This window comes from Procambarus clarkii, chromosome 9 (genome assembly GCF_040958095.1).
Source record: "Procambarus clarkii isolate CNS0578487 chromosome 9, FALCON_Pclarkii_2.0, whole genome shotgun sequence".
Taxonomy (NCBI): domain Eukaryota; kingdom Metazoa; phylum Arthropoda; class Malacostraca; order Decapoda; family Cambaridae; genus Procambarus; species Procambarus clarkii.
This window is the reverse complement of record NC_091158.1, coordinates 30,004,998-30,018,136: the sequence shown is the minus strand read 5'-3', so window position 1 is coordinate 30,018,136 and position 13,139 is coordinate 30,004,998. Positions and strand designations below refer to the sequence as shown.

At 38.8% G+C, this 13,139-nt stretch overlaps 1 protein-coding gene across 1 annotated transcript in view; it reads right to left on the bottom strand.

The window, feature by feature from the left end:
* Positions 1 to 5,576, bottom strand: part of LOC123766273 (UDP-glycosyltransferase UGT5) — a 47,413-nt gene extending 41,837 nt beyond the window's left edge. The window contains exons 1-3 of the mRNA XM_045755344.2: positions 5,458 to 5,576; positions 4,939 to 5,069; positions 1,852 to 2,085 (exon numbers count right to left, since the gene is read on the bottom strand). Coding sequence (XP_045611300.1) covers positions 1,852 to 2,085; positions 4,939 to 5,069; positions 5,458 to 5,557 — 465 coding nt within the window. The 5' untranslated portion in view covers positions 5,558 to 5,576. The remainder of the gene's footprint in view (positions 1 to 1,851; positions 2,086 to 4,938; positions 5,070 to 5,457) is intronic.
* Between the last annotated feature and the right edge of the window lie 7,563 nt (positions 5,577 to 13,139).

Sequence of the window (13,139 nt, the reverse complement as noted above, 5' to 3'; positions counted from 1 at the left end):
TCCAGTGTTGCCAGAGTGACTATACGTTGCTGATATGGACATGTTCACTCCTCTGCTATGACAGACTGAGTTCGTGAGCTAGAAGTTGTCTTGTGTTGTTTGAAATACTCAGAAAAAAGAAAGTAGTGGTTAAAATTGCTAAAATTTTCAGAAACTTTGTGGAGAAATACGAGAAGAGATTTGAGGGTTACAGAATGGACAGGGTGTGGTAAACATTGTGGCGAGTGTTGTGGAATTCACATTGCCTTGAGTGCAATGTGTTTGACACGATAAGATCAATGCAGGGGATTCGTCATCTTGTGCATTCATGTACACAGGTCCTTAACTGCTTTTACGTGCAGCTAGGACGATCATGATTACTGCCATCAAATAAGCAGTATATGAGCATCCCAACGACATCATGATGACCAATGTAAGTCGTTTCTGCAAGTTACTACGAGACATAAGATCATTAAATTGAATAGACAATATTCGGGTTTGAGTAGTTATGAGGTAGTTTCTTGCAGTGGAGAGAGGCTTGGCAGAGGTGCTCAGTCACTGTTCTCCTTGGGAACCGACCGCCTGAGGGTACAGGCCAAGTCCGATCCACCAAACGTCAGGTCACCTGACACCTTCAATTGCTTCTGGAAGATTCTGGTCTGTTTCCTTATGAATATAGAACCTGCTCTGTGATTGGCTAGTTATGTGTACTGTCATCTTATTGGTAGTACACATAACTAGACATTTTAGTTATTTTTTACTTTACACATTTTATGACATTTTAGTTATTTTTGTAAACACAGAGTTGCTCTAGTGACTTGGTCAGAGTGCACCACGGCACCATTTTTGACCTGATGAGCATATGTGTATGTTGATGTTTTCGTTGTTTAGTTTGAACCATGAACGAAGGTTCAAAATATTTAGGACTATGTTGATGTTGGGGTATGTTATTTATGTATGGACTTAGAGGCAGGACGATTATACTTTAAATTAGAACCTGCAGTTTTGGCAAGATGGAATCTGTTACAAAGTTTCGGGTGTGTGTGATGGACATTTGGTGATGGATTGAGAGATTTTTTGCCTTATATGTTCCTTATATGTAGCTGTGTGCTTCCACTTTCTTCAGTGTGTGTGTGTTTGTATATATATATATATATATATATATATATATATATATATATATATATATATATATATATATATATATATAATGTGATAATCTGTATAAATTTCAAGTCCGAGAGCTACGGGGTGTGTGTGTCAAAGTCGTACTCTTCATTTAGGGAGATATTATGGTTATTTAGCCCCAATTATATAGTAATGAATGTATTCTTCAGTGTTCATGATGCACTTTACTTACATTTATCTGTATAGCTTGGCAGGCAGGAGTGGTGTGGTGTCATTTACACTTTACGGGAGTCGCAATGAAGGTTAAGGGTCTTTTGGGTTCTTCTTTGTATTAGAGTATGGAAGATTTTTTACCTGCACTTTTGTATACTATTTTGAAGCCTTTTGTTACTTATTTTGTTAACTGATTATAAATAAGAGAGAGAAAACATGTATACAATTTTTTCTGCCTCGGTAGATCTTGAACAGTTTCACCGTCACAGCCTTCAGTGATAAGCACCAGGCCATGAACATTGCAGAGTTGGTTTGTCAACTTTCTTCCCATATGAAGATCATAAGTAATACTAGGAATATTCATGCTAGAACAAATGATCTAACTCTTTTGGCCATATTCAATAATACATGTCTATAAGAAAGAATGTTTCCAATATATAGTAATATATGCTCGATCCTGCAAACACAACTAAGCTAGTGTACACATATAAATATATCCCACACAGCTCACTCTGAAATATGTCAACCAACCTCTCTCTGTATCTTGGGCATCATCCCCCACACACGCCAGTATCCTGCAACACTGAGGATGGTGTAGAGGTTGTGGAGGCGGTGAAGGAGAGAGTAAGGCCGGGGGTAGTCCAAGTACTCGCTGGGCACGTAAGCTGGGTTAAGCACGTTCCCTAAGACGGCGCACTGACGGGGCTCCACGCCATTGGTGGTCAGGGTGATGAAGGGCATTCCCACAGCAAAGGGGTAGGCCATCTGGAAGTCAGATAGTGGTAGATAATTTCTGTAGCACTTACTTTTTGCACGCTGTGTATTTCTTGGGGTGTTGATTGAAGGACTGTATGAAAGAGTATAAATGTGTTTGTGTGTAGCTCACCTATTTTTACTCATCTATTTGTACTTGCAGGATGAAGTATTAGTTCTTGGACCCCATCTTCTAGCCGTCAGTTGTCTAAAGCAACGGCACCTGACCTATTTCCCTATCATGTTTATTTTTATAATTATGAAAGGAGTTTGCTTTAACAACCTTTACCTTTAGCTAATTCCGTTTTCACCTAACTCTTATGTTAAATGAAAACTTTGTATCATCTCTTTGACTCGTTTGAGTCTCAAGCTTCCACCCATGCCCCCTTGATCTATTGGTATTTTTTGCAAACATTTCCACTCTGTCAATCCCCCAAAGAATTTTATGCATCGCAATCACATCTCTCTCTCTCTCTCTCTCTCTCTCTCTCTCTCTCTCTCTCTCTCTCTCTCTCTCTCTCTCTCTCTCTCTCTCTCTCTCTCTCTCTCTCTCTCTCTCTCTCTCTCTCTCTCTCTCTCTCTCTCTCTCTCATCTAAATGTCTCTTCATTTAAGTTTATAAAGACTCTTGAAAACTTGTGCCAATGTAGAGTATGCTGCTTATGTTACCCTATGTATATGAATCTCTGGAATTAGGTTTGGAAACACAAGAATTGCGCAGTTTCCCTTCACCTTCTCTGGCCTGCCTTATTCTTGTTACTTTATCATAAAACTTCAGTAGGTTCGTTAGGCATGATTTCCTTCCCTAAAGCCATCATGGGGTTTGTTTATATATTAATGCTCTCTAAATCTGTACCTAGTCTTAACCTGATTATTCTTTCAAATACTTTGCAGAGATGTTTGTCTGTCATACTGGTCTGAAGTAAAGTGCCTCATCCCTATCTCCTTTCTTGAAAATTAGTACAACGTTTGACTTCTTCCAGCAGCCGGACAACTGTCTCTTTGTCAGAGACTCAATAAGATCTTTGCTAGAGGTACTCCGAAGACCTGTGCTGCCTTTTTTAATGTCAACGGTGATACGTTGTTTGGTCCAATTCCTTTAGTTTTGTCCAGTGATGCTCGTTGTTTCTCTATTTCCTCTGCCAACACCTCAATATCTCTCATCTAAGTTCACCTCCTCATCTAACATTGGGAGATGCTCAGACTCGGTTGAGAACACAACATGTAAACTGGTGTTTAGCACTTCGCAAATTTCCTAATCATTTTCCGTATATACCCCGTCCCATTTTTCGTTGTCTTGTCATTTGATCGTTCACTGTCAATTTCCCTATTATATGATTATGTAGTAGTTTTGTTGTTTCTTTGCTTTCATAGCAATATCTTTCTCGTAATTTCCTAAAGATACTCTTCTTATATTTATGTATTCATTCCTAGCTCTGCTGACGCTGTTCGTGCTTTCGTCTGTCCTTTGACATCTGTATTTCCTCCATTCCCTCCTGCTTTTCATTTTTGCTTCTTAGCATTGTCTATTAAAAATGGGGTTATTATATTCCCTCCTACTTTTTGCCTCATTGTTGGTATGAAGCGCTTTAACTTCCTTGAATCTCAATTTGACTTGGTCCATCATTTCCTGTACTGTTTTCCCTCTAAGTTCTTCCTCTCATTGTACATTTCGCAGATACTCTATTATGTAATCCCCCTTTTCAATAGTCAACTCTCTTTTCCATGATACCTTTAGCCGTGGCCATAGTTTAAAGTTTGATCATATAATCAATGACTAGGACTCAATGATCACTGGCTCATAGTGATCATTTAAGGTTCCACGTTCTTCATATCTTCCATACTTTGGGTGAAGATCATATCTAATAAACTTCGTGTATTTCGTCCTCTTTATCTTCACATGCAGTTTAAAGAGGTTCTTGTCTATAACATTCACTAGCCTCGCTTCTCTTGTTTATTCCCCCGCCATATGGATTCCGCATGCATTCCCCAGGTGAAGGGGTCCTTCACCTGGGATCTAGGAGATTCGAACCACGAACACCACACGTGTGAGGCAGAAGCTCTATCGAGTCTCCTGGAGCCCATGAGAATGAAATGTTTATTTCCATGAGAGAGTGTCTGACAAATTATATGACTTGGGCGTGGATCACTAATTCCTCTGAGCTTCAGTAGTAGTAGTCAGGGAAAGTTGAAAATTCCAGAATAACAGCAGTATTTGGTTCTGGAATCTTTCCTTATTAAGACTACTCATAACTCGGTGGCTAGAGCCTCAGTCTCACGCGCATGGGGTCCGTGTTTCGCATCTCCTAGATCCCAGGTGAATGAAAACTATATTTCCACGGAAGTGTGAATGACAAATTATATAATTATTATTATTATTATTATTATTATTATTATTATTATTATTATTAACATTATTATTATTATGGAATAATTTCATCAACGAAGGGTTTGTTCTAGAGATATGTGGATTTTGTACAATTTAGCTTACTGATGAATGTTCATTCATTCTAAATCAGTTTGATACGATTTAATTCGTCTGCCCAATATATAATAGATGAAAAGTGTATCCCATGTAAATTATTGTTATTGCTACGAGCATAATATATGACCAGTTATCCAGAATAAATAATCTGTTAGATGGTCTGATTGATGATGGATATTTATATATCATAAAATATATAACACTTTGAAACCACCTGACAAATATTTTGTTGTTTCAATAGGTATTATTAACAATTGCAATAATTATATTCAAATCAGGAAACATTTAAAAAAATTAATTAATGTTAGAATATATCATATGAAGTGTTAAAGTCACAGGAAGAAAATATATATAATAGATCAATTATAGTATTAAAATTACCTCATTAAACAAGTGATTTGTGATCACAACATCAAATTCCTTTCTTCTCCGGTAGTATTCCATGACTGTGGGTGAGGAGTAGAACCTGGAGACGAGCGGCACCAGGAACACCTCGAGGAGCGCCAGTGCTCCTGAAGCACCCACACACCACCGTGTTAGTACTTACTCGTGCAACACAGTTCCAGCAACAACCTTACTTGCTACTCTAATAACCTTAACTGCAAGGAACTTCCCAGCAATAGATATTGCCAAGTTTATTGACAATAATAATAAGAAAAGGACTCTGGAAACCATGTTTCTCTTTTAATGATCACAACACTTGTAGGTGCGCCCAACCACAACATTGATGAGTATTCTAGTAATCTTAACAAGTGCAAATAGAAGCCCCAAAACAACTCTACTTAGTATTTTACTGCCAGAACAATATACTGATCAGGTTAACAACCTAATTTGTCTCTCTAATTATCCTGCTAATTAAAAGATGGTTTAAACTACATTGTTACCAAGCCTTTCACTAACCTGCAGCGTCCTTGGATTTTCCAAACCTGCTGCCTATAATTGTTCTCCCAACGGGGATCACCACCTCGGTGATGTTGGGGTGCGAGAAGCCAGACTCCATAGTCTGGAGAGTCACCACCTGGGGGATGGATATATAAGTGATGTTAAGGTGGGTGATGGCATGCTCCATCATATGTAGTCACCACCAAGGGATGGATATAAGTCGGTGATGGCAGTGGCAAGATGGATATAAGTGGCGGTAATAAGTCGGTGATATAAGAAGGTGGGTGATGGCAGACTACATCATATGTAGTCACCTGCATTGAACGCACATAGTAGTAACACCCAGAAAATAATAGGTGATATTCGAATGAATGTTTTAGCTGCTAAAGAAAACACATTTGAATTAAATATACATGTTAAATTCCTTTAGATATCATCACAAGATGGCATCTCAAGGCATGTCACTGTTGATATGCTTGCAAAGACAGCCTGTAGTAGACCAGTACTAGAAATTGATATGGGTGTTTCATTAGCAGTGACAAAGAGAATACTTAAACAAATATCTAATGATAATTTAACCGACCAAACAAATTCACAAAGACATGAAATTTGTAGCATTAAACATTATGATAAATCTCGTGAGGGGACATTCACATATGGAAGTAATAGAGCAAGAACTCGGCAATGTGGTGTTATAGTGGCCAAAATACGCCTGGGATATACACGTATCTGGCAGCTCTTTCAAAATCCAAATGTCGAATACACCATGTGTCAACTTTGTGAGAGTCTGGAATACACCATGTGTCAACTTTGTGAGAGTCTGGAATACACCATGTGTCAACTTTGTGAGAGTCTGGAATACACCATGCGACAACTTTGTGAAAGTCTGGAATACACCATGCGACAACTTTGTGAGAGTCTGGAATACACCATGTGTCAACTTTGTGAGAGTCTGGAATACACCATGCGACAACTTTGTGAAAGTCTGGAATACACCATGCGACAACTTTGTGAGAGTCTGGAATACACCATGTGTCAACTTTGTGAGAGTCTGGAATACACCATGTGTCAACTTTGTGAAAGTCTAGAATACACAATGTGTCTAATTTCTGAAAGAGAAAACATGCTCTACCTTGAACATTATATTGTAGAATGTCCTATATTGACTGACTTTCGCCCTCCTGGGCTGAGGTATGGTGAACTATGTAAACACTATTTGAATATTGGAACACTTGATGATATATTAGACTTGTACCCAAGATTGATTATGTAATGCATCAATGTGTGTAATGTTACAATGTGACGTAACTATAACCTGAGCTTGTAAAAGCACCTTAATCACTCTCAGTGGTTATGTGATTAATAGCGCACTAGATTTCATAACAGCTACCTTACCCCTGTCAAAGTAGGAGAGACATAAATGTATGTGTATGTATGTGAATATGTGTGTATGTGTGTGTATATATATACATATATATATACATATATATATATATATATATATATATATATAATATATATATATATATATATATATATATATATATATGTCGTACCTAGTAGCCAGAACTCACTTCTCAGCCTACTATTCAAGGCCCGATTTGCCTAATAAGCCAAGTTTTCCTGAATTAATATATTTACTATAATTTTTTTCTTATGAAATGATAAAGCAACCCTTTTCTCTATGTATGAGGTCAATTTTTTTTTATTGGAGTTAAAATTAACGTAGATATATGACCGACCCTAACCAACCCTACCTAACCTAACCTAACCTATATTTATAGGTAAGGTTAGGTTAGGTAGCCAAAAAAAGCTAGGTTAGGTTAGGTTAGGTAGGTTAGGTAGACGAAAAAAGATTAATTCATGAAAACATGGCTTATTAGGCAAATCGGGCCTTGAATAGTAGGCTGAGAAGTGCGTTCTGGCTATTAGGTACGACATATATATATATATATATATATATATATATATATAATATATATATATATATATATATATATATATATATATATATATATATATATATATATATTAGTATATTTTGGTAGCAGTCTTTCCTGTAGACATATATTATTAAATATGACCGAAAAAGTAAGATTAATAATTCTAACACGAATTTTCTCAATCTTTCGTACATTACGCTTCACTGTTGGAGGTAAATCAAAAATCAATTCTCCAAAATTCATTTTTATTTCTAGTCTGACGCGACACGGGCGCGTTTCGTAAAACTTATTACATTTTCAAAGACTTTAGTTCACAAATACACAACTGAATAGAACTTACGTATCTCCGATTTTATATCTACATTTGAGTGAGGTGGAAGGGGTGATGTGGCATTAACACAAGACAGAACAAAGTGTGGTATTAATAGGGTATTAATTTCATCAACACAAGACAGAACAAGAGTATTAATAGGGTATTAATTTCATCAACACAAGACAGAACACGAAACAATGGATATTGAATAGAAGTGTTTGTAGAAAGCCTATTGGTCCATATTTCTTGATGCTTCTATATTGGAGCGGAGTCTTGAGGTGGGTAGAATATAGTTGTGCAATAATTGGCTGTTGATTGCTGGTGTTGACTTCTTGATGTGTAGTGCCTCGCAAACGTCAAGCCGCCTGCTATCGCTGTATCTATCGATGATTTCTGTGTTGTTTACTAGGATTTCTCTGGCGATGGTTTGGTTGTGGGAAGAGATTATATGTTATATGAACATATAATCTCTTCCCACATATATATATATGTGGGAAGAGATCTTCTTATATATATATATATATATATATATATATATATATATATATAATATATATATATATATATATATATATAGATACATATACATATATCTGTGATATATATATATATATCTTGGCTGAGATATATATATATCTCAGCCATGAACAGGGTCCTGGGAACTGTGCACCCAGAGGTGCAAACAGAGGACCCAGACGTAGAGGAACGTGTCGGGTGTGTGACGAATCTAAATGCATTAGAAACGATGGAACTCTACGTCAACACAAAACTGTGAGGGTTCATGGACGGAACCTGTAGAGAGAGAAGGCCCACAGGTCCCCCCGGCACCCCCACACATCCCAGCAAACTTCATGTCATCAGATGACCTCCTGGGGGCCATCAAAGCATCCACCACCAGAACTCTTCCTCACATTCTTAAAGCAGCGCGCCCATTGGCAGCAGGGAAATATACAGACCTTCTAAGGAAAGTGAATGAACGGTCTGCAAATCTTAATACCACGGCCACCTTCAAAGCATTCATAATTTGCTCCTGTTTGGCAATATTTGCTTAGGCGTACCAGCAAGAGGACGCAAGTCACTAGCCTCATCAGTCACTAGGGCAATAAATAATTTCCCCAGAGCTGACAACTTGATCCCCATCCCTCCTCAACGCAAAAGCCACCGTTGCAGACCCAAGAGTTCCAATGACAATTTTAAACTAGAAACACAAGTGACCAAGAAAATGTAGAGGGCAACACAGTAGGAGCAATTAGGTTACTTACCAGCGAAGATACAATCGTCCCTAGAAATCCCGCTACCGCCGACTCACTGAGAGAGACGCACCCTCCTAGAGTACCATGGGAACCAATTGCTCGGGACACAAATGTCCCAGACATGGGACCTCTATTCCTCCAAGCGTCAGAGGTATACAAAGCCATCATGTCATTCCCACCAGGCTCAGCAGGGGGATACACTGGAGTAACACCTCAGCACCTCAAGGAGATGGTAAATCCAGTTCTCGGCGAAGTTGCCGAGACACTATTGTCAGAGGTCACGAAGTTTGTCAGCGACTGCCTCTCTGAGCTGATCCCAGATACAATTAAACCCTTCTTCTTCGGAGCATCCCTTTGTGCCCTTAAGAAGAAAGATGGTGGAGTCGGACCCATTACCGTGAGTAATACACTTCGGCGCCTTGATGTTATGGCAGCTGTCAGAAAAATTAGCATAGCCGCTGCAACGATGCTTCGACCCCATCAACTAGGTTTTGGTGTCCCCCATGGCTGTGAAGCAGCAGCTCGTGTAGTACGAGCCTATATTAAGCACCTCGCAGACAATAAGGCATTAATTAAATTAGACTTTAAAAATACCTTCAACCAGGTAAAAAGGGATGTGGTACTGGAAGCGGTTCGAACACGCTTTCCTTGTCTACTGCCCTTCGTCTCAGCAGGGTACAGTAGGGAATCGACGCTGTTGTTTGGGGAACATGAAATTCTTTCCGCAGGTGTCCAGCAGGGAGACCGGCTTGCCCCTTTCCTTTTTTGCATGGCAACTAAAGAGGTCACAAGCAGGTTGACCAGCGAACTCAACATCTGGTTCCTGGACGATTGCACCCTGGCAGGGACACAGGAGTCCCTGCTAGAAAATCTACAGCTGGAGAAATCTAAGGGAGAGGAGTTAGGACTCACTTTAATTAAACCCATCAAAGTGTAAAATCATCTCATCTAGCCAACCAATCATAGATGCAGTACGAATCATACTGCCACGAGCCCCAGTGATCGCTCTCACCGACAGTGTGCTGATAGGGGCACCTCTGGGCTCGAGCGCCATTGAGGTAGTCCTCGAGGAAAAGCTGAACGACCTGAGGAGGACGGAGGGAAGAATAGGGGCTTTGGACGCCCACGATGCTTTGTACCTTCTCACAAGGTGCCTGGCTTTGCCCACACTGACCTACTTCCTAAGGTGTGCTCCCAACTTCGACAGCCCAAAATTAACGGAATATGACTTACTCTTAAGGCCAATAACCGTGAAAGTGTTAAATCTCTCCTTGCAAGATGACCAATGGGACCAAGCAATGCTCCCAGTTAGACTCGGGGGTATAGGTATTCGCAAGGCGACACAGTTAGCAATGCCGGAATTCTTATCCTCGACCAGTGCTACAGGTGAATTAGTTAAGGAAATACTACCGGAATACCTAAGAAACTCCATTGGGATTCATGATCCCAAATTCGCGGAAGGAACCAGTCAGTGGGACACTCTTGTCAACTCTCACTCTCGACCGACTTTTCCAAATGACTGCAAACAGTCCAAATGGGATAGCCCCATAGTGGAAAACATCGCCAAAGCATTGCTGGAGGCAGCTTCGGAGAAGGACAGAGCGCGTCTCCTAGCTGTGCAAGCCCCCCCATGCTGGGGACTTCCTGTTGGTGGTCCCTAATTCCGCCTTGGGCACCCGCCTGGACCATCGGGCCCTAAGTATTGGTGTTGCCCTGCGCCTTGCTGCCCCTATCTCCACCGAACACTGGTGTATTTGCGGCCATGTACGGGCAGATCAATATGGCAGCCATGGTCTCATCTGTCGTAAGACACAGGGAAAGATTGCCAGACATGAAGCAGTCAATGACATAATCAAGAGAAGTTTGGCTACAGCTGGGTGCCCAGCACAAAGGGAACCTCAGCTGAGCAGACCTGACAGCACCCACAAACGCCCAGATGGAGTCACCCTGCAGCCATGGCGGTAGATAGGTATCAGCCATGGCTGATACCTATCTACCTTACAGCACAGCTGAGGGAGGCGGGGCGGTCACCTTCAGGGAAACCCAGAAAACCAACAAGTACAGTGACCTAGAACGTTGTTACAGGTTCGTGCCAATAGGCTCTGAGACTCTGGGCGCCTAGGGTAAACGTGTACTTAAGTTCCTGAAGGAGGTGGGTGAGGATGTCATTGGGAAAACTAGAGACCCAAGAGCGGCCAATTTCATGTTCCAGCGCCTCAGTGTCGCAGTTTGGAGGGGAAATGCGTGTTGTATCTTGGGTACGCACGTGACCTCCGAAGATTTGGACGAGGTCTTCGAACACTGATTGTTATATTGTTATGTTCTATGTAAACTGAAGCAATTCAATAAAAAAAATAATTAAAAATAATGTGGGTGGTAGGAAAGGGAAAGATTAAAGTGATCATTGAGAATCCACAAGTCTTCTCTGAACACTGTTTATTTTCTTCTTCGAGGATCTGGGTCCCTTTAATTGAACCAATGGTGGTACCCGTAATGTGCTACTATATATATATATATATATATATATATATATATATATATATATATATATATATATATATATATATATATATATATATATATATATATATATGTCGTACCTAGTAGCCAGAACGCACTTCTCAGCCTACTATGCAAGGCCCGATTTGCCTAATAGGCCAAGTTTTCCTGAATTAATAAATTTTCTCTATTTTTTTTCTTATGAAATGATAAAGCTACCCATTTCATTATGTATGAAGTCAATTTTTTTTATTGGAGTTAAAATTAACGTAGATATATGACCGAACCTAACCTACCCTACCTAACCTAACCTAACCTATCTCTATAGGTTAGGTTAGGTTAGGTAACCGAAAAGGTTAGGTTAGGTTAGGTTAGGTAGGTTAGGTAGTCGAAAAACAATTAATTCATGAAAACTTGGCTTATTAGGCAAATTGGGCCTTGCATAGTAGGCTGAGAAGTGAGTTCTGGCTACTAGGTACGACATATATATATATATATATATATATATATATATATATATATATGTATATATATACATACATATATATATATAATATATATTATATATATATATATAATATTATATATAATATATATATATATATATACATATATATATCGTACCTAGTAGCCAGAACGCACTTTTCAGCCTACTATGCAAGGCCCGATTTGCCTAATAAGCCAAGTTTTCCTGAACTAATATATTTTCTAAAAAAAATTTCTTATGAAATGATAAAGCTACCCATTTCATTATGTATGAGGTCAATTTTTTTTCATTGGAGTTAAAATTAACGTAGATATACGACTGAACCTAACCAACCTTACCTAACCTAACCTAACCTATCACTATAGGTTAGGTTAGGTTAGGTAGCCGAAAAAGTTAGGTTCGGTTAGGTTAGGTAGTCGAAAAACAATTAATTCATGAAAACTTGGCTTATTAGGCAAATCGGGCCTTGCATAGTAGGCTGAGAAGTGCGTTCTGGCTACTAGGTACGACATATATATATAAATATATATATATATATTAAATATATATATATATATATATATATATATATATATATATATATTTATATATATATATATATTATATATATATATATATTTATATATATATATATATATATATATATATATATATATATATATATATATATATATATATATATATATATATATATATATATAACTGAAAACTCACACCCCAGAAGTGACTCGAACCCATACTCCCAGAAGCAACGCAACTGGTATGTACAAGACGCCTTAATCCACTTGACCATCACGACCGGACAAAATGAGGTGATAGCCGAGGCTATATGAACCACCCCACCGCCGGCACTCGGATAGTTATCTTGGGCATAGCATTTTACCAAAAACATTTTACCATTTTTACCAGTTGCGTTGCTTCTGGGAGTATGGGTTCGAGTCACTTCTGGGGTGTGAGTTTTTAGTTGCATATGTCCTGGGGACCATTCAGGCTTGTTCGCATATATATATATATATATATATATATATATATATATATATATATATGTCGTACCTAGTAGCCAGAACGCACTTCTACGCCCACTATGCAAGGCCAGATTTGCCTAATAAGCCACGTTTTCATAAATTAATAGTTTTTCGACTACCTAACCTACCTAACCTAACGTAACCTAACTTTTTCTGCTACCTAACCTAACCTAACCTATA